The sequence below is a fragment of the Camelus dromedarius genome, chromosome 7 (genome assembly GCF_036321535.1).
Source record: "Camelus dromedarius isolate mCamDro1 chromosome 7, mCamDro1.pat, whole genome shotgun sequence".
NCBI lineage: Eukaryota > Metazoa > Chordata > Mammalia > Artiodactyla > Camelidae > Camelus > Camelus dromedarius.
The window spans coordinates 74927267-74943090 of NC_087442.1; the positions used below are offsets into that span (position 1 = coordinate 74927267).

At 39.4% G+C, this 15824-nt stretch overlaps 1 protein-coding gene across 1 annotated transcript in view; it reads right to left on the reverse strand.

Moving 5' to 3' along the window:
- The window catches only part of RELN (reelin), a 444598-nt gene that overhangs the window by 2395 nt on the left and 426379 nt on the right, over positions 1–15824 (reverse strand). Inside the window, exons 58-63 of the mRNA XM_031455857.2 lie at positions 15398–15471; positions 14418–14579; positions 13514–13671; positions 11184–11403; positions 9190–9387; positions 8422–8520 (exon numbers count right to left, since the gene is read on the reverse strand). Of these exons, the coding sequence (XP_031311717.2) occupies positions 8422–8520; positions 9190–9387; positions 11184–11403; positions 13514–13671; positions 14418–14579; positions 15398–15471 (911 nt within the window). The remainder of the gene's footprint in view (positions 1–8421; positions 8521–9189; positions 9388–11183; positions 11404–13513; positions 13672–14417; positions 14580–15397; positions 15472–15824) is intronic.

Sequence of the window (15824 nt, forward strand, 5' to 3'; positions counted from 1 at the left end):
ATGAGGATTTTACAGTTAAGTTTGATCCTTAGAAAAGAAAATTTATAATAAAATCCCTCAAAGGAAAATAAATTTCATCAGCTATGTTTAATCAAAAAGTGACAGCATCTGTGCTGAACACCTGATAAAGACATCACATTGATACATATATTATAAAGTAAAATAAAGTGCTAGTAACCTTTCACCCTGGATTTCTATATTATGAAAATGCTACGAACTATGAAATGGAAAGAAAATATACTCTGAAGACACCATAGAGAAAAAAAGACTCCCAAAAATCAAGTTTTGTCTTCAGGAAGCTTTACTCCCCCACCTCCCTCCCCTGATTTGACAATATTACACGTACCAACTAAGTTGAGCAGTTTCAATGTCACAGTTGAAGGAGGAAATGAATTTATCTGTTATTTGTTACCTGCTATAAGAACTAATTGCTGCCTGTGTAAAGTCTAGTTACACAAAAGGGACAATAACCTAATATACCAAACTAATGAAACACCAGGAGAAAGAATCCTTTCACCTCTTCAGTCACAGAAGACTGCGACTGGCACCAGACCAGCTGTCTTCCTGCCAGCAACCCTGGTCACCATGTGGCCCTTCCCCTGAACTATTACAGTGGCCCCCTAAGCTAGCCACCTCATCCTCTCCCCTTATGAAATGTCAATGAAAAGAAACCATGAGATACTCAGAAAGCATCACTGCATGTACCATTGTGTGTGTGTGTGTGTGTGTGTGTGTGTATCTTCCCACACATACATACGGCAGATTTTGCACACCCGCTTCAGTGAGCTTCCCTCAAATGCTGGCTTTACTTTGTGAAAAAAAAAATTCATAACCCTTTTGTCTAAGTCAACTTCGCCAGGAATTAAGTCTTTACACCTTTAACCTTACTCTGTATTTCAAGTCCTTTCTTCCACTACGTTCTACATGGACATCTCTATTCAAACTCACCTCGAGCCCCTTTCACCTGCCTTACTGGACAATTTCAACATGGTTTCCTAAATTTCTACCTACTTTTCAAGGATCACATTTTCTTTGTTGCTCACTTGTCCAGTGGGGATTCTCCCCGCCACCCGGACCCAATCCCGCCAACTACTGGGAACTTTCACAGTGTTCATTTTCTGCTTTGCATGGAGAGTATCTGTGTTCTTATCTTGGCTTCCCATGACTAAACTTCTGTTGGTGTAGCAGCCTGTGTCCCAGGTCCCGCCACCGCTCCGCCCCCACACCACAGCACTGAGCCTCCTGCCTGACCCCTGGTGGTCAAGGCATGTTTGTTGACCTTTTGGTGACTTACTGATTGGATTCCTGCTGTAAATCATTACTCTTTAACTATAAGGAATAATTGCAAAGTTAAAGCAATGAAAATTATTCTGTTGAAAACACGTTTAAAGATATAAGGTACTCAAAGAGAACTTAAAATAGTTAAAATATTTTACATGGAAGAAAGGATAAATTCAGAACACTCAAGATATTTAGTTATCTCAGTGCTACCCAGACTGACATGAAAGTGGCTGGGAACAGAGGAACATTTAATTTTAACAAAAACTGTTGTACATGTTTAATGGCTTTAAAGCAATTTCTCCATATAATTATTTGCTTACTATGAACTGATATAAATTCTCCATCTTTATCTGGGAGAAAATAAAAATAAACAGGTTGCAAACCTTTAATACCTTGACAACCGGTCCAGCTTGGAAGCTTACATCTAATTTAGGAGGCGTTTTGATTCACTGGATACCCTTTGATATTGAATAAATTTATGTATCAGTAGCATATCTTTGGATCCCTGTGAATATTGATATGCATTCAGCATTTGCTATATATGCCTCATGTTTTATAATCACATTAGAAACGGCCACATTTTCAAAGCACACTTGTAATTTCGTATGTAAAACAAATATCTGTGCAGTCAGTTAGGTTGAAGCAGATTTTTGCAGCTCATAAGCTTTTAAAAATCAAGCACCATGGGAAGCTATTCCAAAATGTTGGTGCCTGTAGGACCATTTAATAAACTGACAAATTATTAAACACTTGTTGTGGCTTCTCAAATGTCTAACAGGATTAGGCATCAGGGGAATTTTAGACAAGGTTAAAGATCTCATGTTATTTTTCTGTGAGCAGATTTGTGAGCCTGTTTTTGTTTTTGATACATATAGATGTACAATTTTAGATAAGCTTATAACCCAAATAATTCTAGGTGTGACAGAATTCTAAGGATATTATTTCTTCACAGCAATTACAAGAGGAAGTATTTTTTTAATTATAATTTCAATGAAAGCAGGTAATGTTCATCCCAAGGCATATCAACCATGGTATTGAAGTATCAGTTTGGTTTGGCTGTGGAGCTAGAAGTAGGTCCATTTAAAAAAATCTCCCATTATGAGTAAATCATCGAAAGAAGGGAGAATGAACATCAGTGGCTTCTTGGAAATGCTAACTTAAATTGCCTCATGGATAATTTGCAGAAAGAGTCTGGGGACTTTAGACAGCAAATGTTATAATAAAATGCCTCCATTTCTGAATATAAATTATGGCTACTGCAACTTTTTTCAAGTGACTCTGTTCCTCCGAACTGCTGCTCTCCACTGGAGTCACTAGCTTAGGTCACTTATAATTATGAAAAAATTCAGTTGGTTTTTAATGGATTCTAAAGGAAACGAGGAAGCTAGAGACTTGGTAGGAGTGATCTGGGCTCACAGAAATTTAGGCATTTTTACTGCTCAGTAATTCATTTATTTTTCATGAAAACATGATCCAATAAATAATGCTTTATATCAATGCAAAAATAAGAGTCTTTCTGAGAAATATGAATGAGTGTAGGATGGGCACTGCCATTCAAACTAATCAATGAAACTGCCCTGCAGAGAGGATGCCACACATTTCACTTTCGAGGCCATGCATTTTCACGAGGGCTACATGTAAATAAGCTTGGGCTCATTGAGCTCACCAAAGAAGATGATTTCATATTTCTTTGCTGAATGAGGAAGAGAACAATATCTGATAATGTATGTGGACCTTGGGGAGTTGCAAGGATTAAATGAAACCTTCTAGCAGAATATGCAGATTCTGTTGGAATGATATGCAATCTGCATAGAAGTGATAACCATTCTGCCTTCTTTCCTAAATGTTAAAGTATCTCCATCAAGGGACAAATGTAAATATACGTTAAAGAAGGCCAGTCTGGCCTCAGGTGACCTTCTTTACTAAGTTTTACAATATCTCCATTAGAGAACAAATGTAGGTATATATTTAAAAAGGCCAGTCTTACCTACGGATAGGATCTAGAACTCACAGATACCATGAATAAATCCATTCCCTTCTGTCAGTTCATGTATAAACTTAGAATAGAACTGAGAAGTCCGGGCACCGTCATGCCTCTCCAGCACAGCAGATCTTTGGAAGGACACTACATTTCATCGGAACCCTTAGCTCTTTCGCACACATTTCTATTTTTACTCTCCCCTCATAATGAACTAATAAACCGTGAACATTTCAAGAGCACCTAGTACAGTCCCAGGCACACAGATTTGGTGCCCAAGGAAGGAATGCTGGTCAGCAGTCTGGTCTATGATGCTGTGCCCTATACTGTACGCAGCAGAGAATTACCACAATTTGGCTGAACCCTGAGTGTACAGGATATAGGTTTCAAATGTGTCAGTATATCTCGATATCACATATAACTTTGTTTTCAGAGTTTTGGTTTTTTTTTTCAATTGCAAAGAGCTTCTATAAATCTTTTTCAGCTAATGTAGGTAATACCAGTGAAACAATTAGTAAACAGTTCCCCAGAATTAGTAGGAGGACTTACCTTACTCTAGTGGAAAACCAATGACAGCAAATAATGAAATATAACACAAGTTAAAAAATGCCTTTCAACACATGCAGCACTGTGATTAGTCATAAAAGTCTGATCAGGTTTAGACGCAACATAGGATTTTTCATCTCTTTTGAAAATAAAAATTAAAGAAGTTATTTCTTACTCTCTTCTACCTAATGTACACATATATTTAACTTTTCTATGTAATGCAACATGCAATATTTGCTCATAACCATATGTCAAGGTACATGTAACTGTAGTACTACATTTGGCATAAATGTTGCATATAAAGTAAAATTTGAAAGCAATAGTTTAATTACTACTGTTAATTTTATTATTTGGTTTTTCAATTGTTTACATTTTAGAAAATACTTATTCCTGAATATATTAAGGAATGGGCTTTAAAAAACACAGAAGTCCTCTACATCAAATAACACACTCAAATTTAATACAGGGTAAATATGCTTTGCAACAAATGTAATATGCTCATCTCCATAAATCATTTGTGCCAAAAATGTGACAGTATCTTGAAAATGAATAGCATGAGGGGATGGTCATGATGGAACTCCTATTATTAAAATCTGATAAATGTCTTTAAGACCATAGTTAGCAACATATTGGTTTCCAATTCTTGGCAAATGTGGTAATAATTCACTTTTTGGTGAATCAGTTTACAAAGGCTGACTCTTTACTGAGCAATTTGTTTTCAAGGTACACATGCAAAAATTGGCCCACTTCATCGTACACATGACAGGCTGTGACTCAGACACGTACACAGGAAATGTGATGTGTGAATGAAATGCGGAGTTGGGTGAGGGAGATTCTTAGGATAAAAGGATGAACGCCCAGCAAAAAAGGTTCAGACAAAGGATTCTCTTTTATCCTAAGAAGAACCCCACCAGCATGGATCTTGTGAGGGGTCTGCCCAAATGTATTCACAAACATTGACCGGAAAACAAATATTCTACACTAGTAAATGAATTCAGAGAAATTAGGTTTCTGCACTTGATTGTCAATGACTGTGTTACGCTGCATCACTCAGACTTTACGGAATGAGGGCTTTTTTGTAAGCTTAGAGAGGCTGGAAAAAAGTGAACTGTCAATTCGCTTCATCTGTTCTGTGGCAGATTAGAAAGGGCTAATCATCATGAAGTGCTTTTCGTGTGCAGGTTTTATTGAAAAACATCATCAGAGTGGGAAAGATTACACTCTCCAACAAGCATAAGGCATAAGTGACTTCGCTTGTTAAATGCTAAAACGGTGGTTTTTATCTTTCTGGTGGGGAGCTTATCCTGACTATCCATATTTATGAAACTCAAATCCTTCTGGATGGAGTATTTGAGAATTAAACCAGTAAACTAAAAATATATTATGTATCTTGTTCATTTAGGAGGCACTCCTAAACCTTGAAATCTTTTAGAAAGTGCTACATTTTTTCCTCATCAAAGCCCTGTATCTTCTAGGTTAATATGGGCAGTACTGAGGTTAGACTCAAGATACCATGCGTGACCACAGTTTTCTTTTCTAGAAGTTTTTAGCATGTGTCCTTAGTGCACATGCACAAAAGCTAAACTATGGTAATAAAGCTAGATTAGGGCCAATCTTCACTCAGAAAAGAAAATATATTCTAAAAACGCATATCCCCCACCATTGGTTGCAAAAAACATATTAGTTGCTCTATTTGTAGCATTCAGCTAGGTAGGGCTTGTATCTCTTTAGATACAAGGAGTTAACATTATTAGTTTATGTAACTGAATGTTATTATACAAAAGTAGAGTTAATTAGAAGGATATTTTGAATTTAATAGGGCTTTATGGGAGTACACCACCTCTCTATTTCTAAATATACATCTATCTGCTGCAGCTAAGCTATCATTAGTAATATTTGTGAATTGTGACATGAACCTTGGGTGGCTTCTTTGTGCTTCGTTTGGCTAAAAGACATGCTGAAAAATTATTATATTTTATTTTTCTTTAATTATCTGAAACTTTATTTTTAAGCTCATCAAATGAATGAATTAAAAAAATTATTTTATAGAGCTACTAAGGGCATATTAACCAGTGAATGCCTTAAAACTTTTTGTGACTCATTCGCAAAGTAGTAGTTTGAAAGGATACAGTGGCATAGAAATGTTGAATCCTAAGACAAGTGCAAAACATCAAAAACATCGTTCTGAAAATATAATTTCTTTGGTATTTTTTAAACAACTCATTGACTGAACTCAGCTTCATGAGCTATTTCTTCTTTCCAAAAAAGAAGGAAAACGAACTCCTTTAGTTTTAACAGTTTTCAAATATCATTAAAAGATAACATTTGCTTTTAAAATTATATGTATAATATATATACACATACATATATACATAGTATATATATATAGTATATGTATATACATGCATAAAATTTTGTGGTTATAGGTTTAAAGTTATAAAATTTTTCACTGAAAGAAGACTGAATAAAACTCAAATCATGTGATACTCTACATGTGTGGCGATGCTCTTTTCTAATTCAGAATGTTTTAGTGCCCTGAGACTTTGGGACAATAATGCAGGGTAAGAGCAGACAGGTGCCTGGTCAGTGATAAATTCTTCAAAGTATTAACATTCTGGAGATGGAATAAAAGTGAAGTCTTTACAAATATAGATTATTGCTCCAGAAAAATACCAGAAACCTGTTTTTTCTGGTGTATAATCTGACCTTGACTCTTGTAATAATATCATGATGCTGGTAACTGCTTATAAAAATTAATACCAACATCAGGTAATCCAGAAGCTGTGTGCTGAAGAGCCTCTGAAGTAGAAGGTCTACAACAAGCTGTGAAGGAATGATTTCATACCAGGGAGTATATTTGTACTTCTGACCCCACCTACTCTTTCATTTTAGTCCATGGGAGGGAACTGCAGTTGCTGGGCTGGGTGAAGGAAGAAGAAATATCTATTCAAACACATGATATGTTAAGAATTGTTCTACCCAAGGGCAGAATTAGCATCCTGCCTTTTATTGTGGACTGTCAAGTTTTGAAGTTTCCACAGGAGTTGGTAATGCTTTGTCAGGCACAGGAAGCCCCAGTAATGTAAATTGTCTTGGCAAGAGACTTGCTATAAGATAAAAAAGTGACTTTTATTGACTCTCAATCTGATTCTCAACCAGTTGATTAGAATGAACTGAGGTGCTTTTAAAAAAGACTGACGCTCAGATCTCACTGCAGATCAGCTGAAATCAAATCACCCACAGGGATGACTATTACTCAATAAAAAAATGTTAAAAAAAAATCCATAGGGAAGGGCACAGGCATTGGGGCATTCGCTGATGCTTCCAAAAGCTCCTAAGTGATTCTGATGTTCGATCAGTTTGAGAAATGCTGCTCTGAAAGGAAAGCAACCGGGGCAGAATGGCTCTTGGGGTGGTTTTTGTGCTATGTGGGTCGGTCTCTCTCTGGCCTGACCATACATCGTTTATTTTAGAGCCTGGGTTAGTCTATTCTCCTGGGATAAGGCAGTCTGAGGAAATCAAAATCTAAGTAAAACATCAGCCTCATAATATAGATTCAAGTGAGTCTGGACTGTTGCTTTAAACTTCAACTTTGTCTCATGGAGGCAGAGCCCAGCAAGTTGTCCAAAGCAGCAGAGAGCACAGTGTGAGCTTGTGTAGGGACCGGGTTGCTCTTGGATTTGGGGGTTGATATGGATGCCATGCAAGCACGTGCCTCAGTGAAAACTAAGACGAGGGCTAACTCAACACTGAGAAATTCAGCTCATGGCTATGATTGAAAGAAAACAAATCTGGTAGTTTTCCTACCAATTAAATCACTTAAATTTGCTTTCAAAATGACTGAAATCAGCCGAGGGACTGATTTCATTTTTGATTTGGTAAACAGAATGAACATTTGAACCTATCTACCGAGATGATTCGCCTCTCCTTGCCAACCACTTGGAGCCATCAGTCCGAACCCGTCGAGACATAAGCATTCCAGTTCTACAGGAACTAGATTGTTAGAGAAAAAGCAAGTCATCTCTCTGTGGAACAGTCAACCCCGCTAGGTGAGGGCACCGACAACCTTATTCTGTGGGAGAAACCATGGGGGGAACACCCCTAACTTGTCAGGTGCTGGGATTGGTCACAAGGAATCTAAAACCACAAATGATTCATTCCAGCTGGGGAAGAACGCCCCGGGCGTCTGTGGCTCGGACAGGTGTTTGTAACTGGGCACATTAGCCAGTGATACGATTCTCTGGACATGGACCAGTACAGATCCTTTCTCTTTCAGGATGTCATCCCATTTTACAAGGCAACCCAGACCTGGCAAAGATACTGTTTCCCATTTACCTGGAGACTTTCGTTCGATCTGATTTAATTAACATTGTCAAATCCTTAAACAGACCTTGGCTCACTGAAGTTTTCTAAGGCACATTAAATTATAGTCGGGGCTTTGTTACTTCACTATTGACGTGAGCTATAGTTGGCAGTTGTGGAAGAGTGTAAGCCAAAGTGGTCCCGTGGGGGTTTCTCGTCAGAAACAGCTCTTACTGAATTAAGGAGCATGCCATACCAGAGGAGTCTCAAACCTTTCTGAAATGGACATGGGATGCCATGTGGCAGATACTCACAGGACGACCTCCACATGGTCCAAAGCCCACTGGTCATGACCTGTTCCATTGTGGCGTGGCTGCCACCAGCGCAATAAAACTCCTTTCATCCGTGCCTCCCTGGGACACAGAAAGGACAGAGAGGTTAAACACTAGAGAACAGAGAACTTTCTGGTATGTGACCTCCTGACTTCAAATATGATAGGCTAATTGAAATGAACAAAACTTTGGGTATGGAATCCAGATTTGCTTACGTCACAGTATTCTTTGAAGCAGCATCAAATTTTATTGGCTCCTCAAGGATCTGCCATCCTTTCCCATCATTCTCCCTCCCTCCTCCCCTGGCTCTGCGAACACCTGGAAGAGCCACAACTTTGGTCGACAAATGTGACGTGCCCTCTGTGTGACGGGCCCCGTGCTAGGCGCTGGGGGATCATTCCAGACAACACTGCAAGCTGCCTAAGCCCAGCAACCTTTCAGACTGGCGTGCCCAGCAGAAGATTCACAATGTGGTCTTCTAAGGGACAAGGAATACCGGTGAGAGGGAGGGAAATCCGCAGAAAGCACCTCTGCATTTGGTTGTTATCCTCTAGTCCCTCTCACCCATATTCCTGGCTCCACATTTTGCCTGTTGTCCTCACAGAAAACAGTGTCACAGCTTGGTAGATCTGCATTAGTCTTGGTTCTGCCACCACCCACTTTTGTGGCGTTGGTTCTGAAACTTCACCCAACACTGTGCTTTCTTTTGGATCATGTGTGACACCACGCCTTTCCCTTCGGGCCACTTACAGGGGGACGTTGTAGGAGACCCTCTGTGCCTGTGTGAAGTCCTTGGGCTGGTGCTGCGCGATGACGTGCCAGGTGATGCCGTTGTTGACGCTGTACTGCAGCAGCACCGCCTTGTCCACGGTGTGGGGGCCGCTCAGGTCGCTGTTGCAGCTGTCAGTCTGTGACGCACTCCCGATTTGCAAAACAAACATGATTTTGCTGAAAAACAGCGGGCGATCATCTTTAAACCAAAGTCAGGAAGTATTAAAAGACTTGTGCTTTCTATTTTTTTTTTATCTTTCTTGTTCTTAAAGTCCATAATTTTCAAGTTCATAATATAGTAAAAAGAGAAGCATCCAGTCTTAGGACTAAGTTACATTAATAGCAAAATTTATTTATCTTATCTTTTACATCATACATATGAAAAAATCAGCTCGAACGGCTGGTGTTCTACACTGAGAAAACAATTTTGACTTTCAAAGATCTTTTTTCTTCTTATGATGTTAGAAATCTTGTTAGAGCATTTCACCTGAAACACCTTCTGTTTTCGGCAAGTTAATATGGGCCAAATAGGCAGCTGAGGACACGGGGAGGACAAGGAATAAAACTGCAGCATTTACGCTACATACTATTGTACAAGTAGCTTCAAGCTGAACAGAACTGGACAAGGATAAATCATCATGTCTATTTTAGGAAAGGATGCCTGGAGACCTGAGTGGAGGGAGAGCAGAGTTAGACACAGGCTCTGGACCACGTCTGCTATTGTATCTGATGTGTCCTTGTGTTTTTCACAGGCATCCTTGCCCTTGGAAGATACAGTTATTAAACATAGGAAATCTACCCTCTTAAGATTCCTAGTGATTTAATAGAGTGATTAATAGGTGGTCAAATAAAGAGCTAGACTTAAAACTTGTAAATGTATTCATTACTTTAAAGCAAAGTTACTTGTATGACATGGTGTGTAAAGCCTGGTTGTAGCTATATATGGGGTCAAGGAAAACAGGTTGTCTCTAGAGTAAATGTATCTTTTCGGTAGGAAGAAAACTAGAGATGGGTGGACACAACAAGTTTTGGCATCTATGGTTATATGGCTACTACATAGGAATTCATTTTATTATATTTTCATTGTTTATCATACTGAATGTCCCTCAACCTGCCTTTCTGCCTCTGAAAATACAGGACTAATATTAAGCTTCAAGAGAACATCTACATTCCCACTAACCAGACACTTAATTCTCAAATATACTTGTGCACCTGTAGGCGTCCAGTGAGACGTCTAATCCTTTGTAACCTTTATAAAGCCTTGGAATCTCTTCTTGAATAACACAGATAAAAGCCGTGTTTGCTCTGGCTAAGGTGGCAGAACTGGGAAGGGCAGGTGGGGAAGGAAATCCAACCCTCCTGGGTCTCTTTTCCTGTGTCCTCTGTGCTCTGCATTAGCACACAGCTCCCATAGCATGTGAATTTTCAGAGTTTGCATCCATCCAACCATCAATTCCCCATTTCCATTTATACCTACACATGCTAAATATAGGTGTATGTTTGCATTGCTACAAATCTACTTCACATTCACATTTATTTTACACACTTGCATAGAGTCCACATTATGTTATCTGTATAAATTATTCATAACCAATTACTTAATGTATTTATTTTTTCAAGTTTATTGAGATATATATAACTGACATATCATATTGTGCAAGTGTAAGGGGTACAGCGTGTTGATTTGATAGGCTTATCCATTTTTCACATTTGGCCATTTCTCCAGGCTTATTCCTACCACTCAGCCAGTGTGTATTTTAAGAAATACAAGGTAATTCTACAATAAACTTAAGCAAAGCATAATTCTGAGTTGTGAAAACAGATAATGCTTCCTCATACCAAATTCAGGTGGTATTTAGGTTTCTGCTGCTTAGGGACACTGTGCTATGAAGTTCATGATCATATTTAACAGCAGACAATGATGTGCTTGTGACTGGTTCTGCGTCTGGACCACAACACAGGACTTTGGTTACCTTGCTCGAGTGAGATCCAGAGGTTTGGTGGCAGCTTGTCTTATCTGACAGCCGTTGAAGTAGAGTGAGTCTCCATGGGCATAGGGTGCCAGCTGCCCACAGCCACTTCCTATCATTCCACCTTGAATAGTCTCCCAGTTGGCCTCAGTGACTCTTGCAGACTCAAAATTATCTTTAATATAACTGGGAAGATCATGACTGAAAACAGAGCAGTCATCGCCTGGAGGGAAAGAAATAGTTAGCAAAAATTATCTGGAACCACCACAATCATTAAAGATTCTGAAACTGAAATTGAACAAGCATTCATTTCCAGATTTAATCCAATCAATTTCAGACTTACTGTAAGAATGACAAAATACTTAGCAGATAATAGACTCTGGGAAATAAATGTTTCTCTTTTATTTCATCAATTGCTGCCTTGTGTTGTTGAAAAGATATCATTATCTTTGAGTCGATATTTTGTTTGTTTGTTTGTTTTGGGAGAAGTAATTAGATTTATTTATTTTTAAAGGAGGTACTGGGGATTGAACCCCAGACCTTGTGCATGCTAAGCATGCACTCTACCACTTGAGCTACATCTTCCCCACTCTTTGAGTTGATGTTTATGAAAATATGTAGGTGCTAATGTACTTATTGCTTATATACACCCGTTGTTAAAAAAAACACACAGCATCTGTCTGGGCCTGCATGTTTACCAATGATGGAGCTCAGGAGGGAGCTCTCACCCTGGCATGAGATGCACCCTGGCAACCTGATTTCTTTCTCCCTAGTGTGATTTTGCAGCAAAAAATAAGTCATGCTCTTGTTCTCCTTCTACCTCTACATTTGATGAGTCTTGAGAGCAGAGTCTGTATTTTATTCATTGTTGAATTCTAGCATGTAGCACAACACTTAGCACATATAAAGTCTTCCATGTTAAAGCTGGGATAAATAAATGAATACTAAATAAACTGGAAGTGTCTCTCAGAGACCACAGAGCTGGAAGACTGGCATTTACAGAAGGCACTACTTTAGCTAATGTGTGTGTCTTTGACTTTTTCCTTGATTTGAATGGCACAACTTTTCTCAATGTCTACAATAGCTCAAAATTAAAAGGTCATAGTTCTGTTGGATCAGGGAATAGGGCAAATTCCAGACAGCTTGTGAGACATCTGATTTGTTCATTTGCTTAAAGTTCAAATTCTCTAGCTAATACTTGGACAGACCCAGCTGGTCTCAGCAGTGAGACCAGGGGGAAAAAATGGCAACTAGGTAACTCCTAGCATCAGAGGTGTGTAGTGGTCTACATTTATCACACTCATTTCATCTGGGGGCCAGGAAATAGCATCCACCAAGAAATCTAAATGGATTCTGCTCCAGAATTCAAACCTATGAGGTCTTGCACTGCACCTTTGGGGAAGTTGTCTAATTCTGGTCCTCTTGACAAGTCTTTCATCTCTAAGAGACAGCAAGGCTGATTGGAAAGAACAATCTGGGTTCTGGTCTAATGATAGTAACCACAGTTAATTTATGGGGATGTCATAAGTAATAATGATTCTGCCAAATGAATGGATGGACACTGTATAAATAGTAAAGCATAAGTCAACATAAGAATTCATTTAAAAAAGATTTCTTGTGCATGGCTATATGTCAAGAATTGGTCTCTGAGGATATAATGGTAACTGGATAAAGTGAACTTTGCAACACAGAGGCTGAAACCTGTGACCAACATAGCATCAGATGAAAGCAGGCCTGCAGGCCTTAAGACAGGTCGACAGAGCCATTCCTGTGATGTCAGGAGTGGAGTTTTACTCTGCCCCAAATACACAGTCAGCCTCTAGAAACTCAAGCAGTGAAAATGTATTTTTTTTTTTCTATCATGAAGGTTTTTTTGGTGTGACAGAGTGACCTGGGAAACAGAACATCTTGAATTGTCAGCTACATCTTGGGAGGACAGTGGCCGCTGCAGCTGGGAGAGACAGAAGGAGAAGGAATAGGGGCCAAGTATGTAGGGATGGTCAGAGTGGCCGGGAAGGAGAGAGGCCCAGAGTGTAAGTCAAGCACTGAAGGCAGGGGTTGGGGCAGGGAGTTATGGGAGATGGGGAAGGTGAGGTACTATAGAATATCCCGGGTGGATAAAACTCACATTTTCAAAAATTCAAGGAGCATAGCATAAAATGACCCTTGGTAATTCATTCCTTACGTAAATAACTCTGAGATCAAAGAGTGTGCCATCTACCCCAAATCCCTCAGGCTGGAGTTTCTACCCATTTCCTAGTGGTCTTTGCTTCTATGTTGAGATAAGGAGAACCCATGGGTCCCCAGTATCAAGGACAGTCCAGGATTCAGACCTTGGAAACTTTCATCACAGATGCAGACAGCGCCGGTGGTACAGTATCCATGCCCGCTGCAGAGCTTGGGGCAAGCCTCGCCGATGTACACATGGTCGATCGCCCAGCTCTGCTTCTCGGCTTCTTCCCCTTTCTGGATCCAGCGGAACTGTGTTGCACTGAAAGTCCCACAGAGAGCAGACAAAATTTAGGAGGCTGTTACTGCCCATGGCTGGGTCCAGCCTCCAGCCTCCAGCCTCCAGGAATGGGGGCTATTTCTAAGAAAAGGGCTTCCCAAACTCCTCCCCGCAGCATCTGATTGACAGAGGTGAGTCAATCTGTACCCCTCTGACTCTGGGAATATACTCCGGATGCCCTGAAAATTTCATGTGAATCTCCTATTCTACTCCACCATGAACCTGTGTCCATTTTTCCTATAGTGGTGCATCATTTTCAGATCTTTGAATAAAACGGATGCTGCTCTAGGAAGACTGAGCTCCATTATGTTTATTCTGTGGCTTCGTGTAACCCGACCAGCCCTGCACACCTTGAGGGCATTTGATTCTGGGATGAGCAGCACAGCCTTTGGGAGCACAGAACAGATACAGTGTATCTGGGGCAGATACAGTGCCAATTCCCAGTCTTTGTGATTCAGGGCGTGTGACTGATTTGTGTGTGTTGTGGTATTTAATCAAAAGAAAAGTTGAGATCTGTGAATCATGTACAAATGAGACCCTATTTCTTCTTGTGATGTGCAATTGCCATTTAGGAGCATGGGATGGTGAGAGGAGGAGGAGAGGGCAGAGGGTACTAGGGCTGCAACCAAAAGTCGAGCCTTATTTTACCAGCTGCTCTCAGCTCACTGTGTGAGCCCTGTAAAGACCAGCAGATAATTCCACAATGTCTACCTTAGTATGAAACCTACCTGGAGGAGACGTGGTCAGGCAGCTGGATGGTGATTCTCTTCCAGCTGGAGCTGTTGACAGCGTTGTAGATGGTGGCTTCATGGAACTGGAAGGGGGAGCAGCCAATGCTGTTTGAGGAGGAAGGAAGGCATTGGGTCTGAACAAGCTGCCAGGAATCAGACCTGCAGAAACCAAAGAGGCTGCATTAGACAACTCTTAAGAGAAATATATGACCTGTCTAATGTCAAGGTAATGCTTTATTTAGGGCTGGATTAAGTTAAGATATTTTCAAATAAATTTCTTATTTCCTACACATAATTAATGCTAATAAAAAGAAAAATTGAACGTTATTTCATATAAGATATAGCCTAATCCTTTACAAGCACAGCAATATTATTCACAGACGACAGAATAAAATACTAGCAGGCACGGAGATGCACTCTAGTAGCTCCTTCCCGCTGATGCTGTTACAAGAAGTCTACCTGGAGCTGATTCACAAAATTGTCTGTCTACCCAAACTTAACTCATTATAACTCATTTTTAAAAGTGGTGGTGGGAGGCAGGCCTATCCACATCTTAATAAGGTAACTGCACTATGTCAGACTTATATTCAGTATTGCTACTGTGTTTTAAGAGATGCGACTCTAGTTAAAGCATATTCAGATCTTTCGTTAATTTATATTTTTATTAGGGTTCACTGAAAATGAGCAGTGTGAATAAAAGAGAGTTCTACTTTGAGGACAAATGGGGTGTCTTATTTTGAACTATAATGTTTGCTGGCTGTAGCCTAGTATAAAATTGATTTTTCATGGCTTGAAGGAAAAATTTGAAAATAAGATACATGTGAGTTTCATACAAATGAAACTTGTACATGTATACACATGAACTGTCACACTTACTGCATGAGAATGCTCCCCAGTAAGCAGCTGCCTTAAAAATAGGCAACCATTTGAATTGTATATTCAAGTCTGGAGGAAATGTAAAAAAATATTTCACAAACCTTGCATCCTTAGTGTACTCCAACATTACGGAATGAAGGTCACCACAAGAAGTGGCTTCACAACCCACCACAATCTAAAACAAACAAACAATTGCTATGTGTTAGGCAAGATTAAATCATACCTATCACTAATTAGAAATCTTCATTATGGCTCTGATAAGTAATCAAGAAATATTCAGAGAAGATGTACAGAGAAGTTATGGTCCCCAAATACATTCTTTTGAGTTCTGTTAAAGTCATGCCATTTTACATGGAAATGAAAATTAAGGTTTTAAAAAATACTATTTCTATTTACTTAATTATTGTAACATATTAATTATAAATTTGGGGAAGATAAATTGGTCAAAAGGCAAGTAACATTTGGAGAAGTAATGGAAACAAACTCAAAGTATCACTGGTTCAAAACGTTTTCATTGATATCCTAATT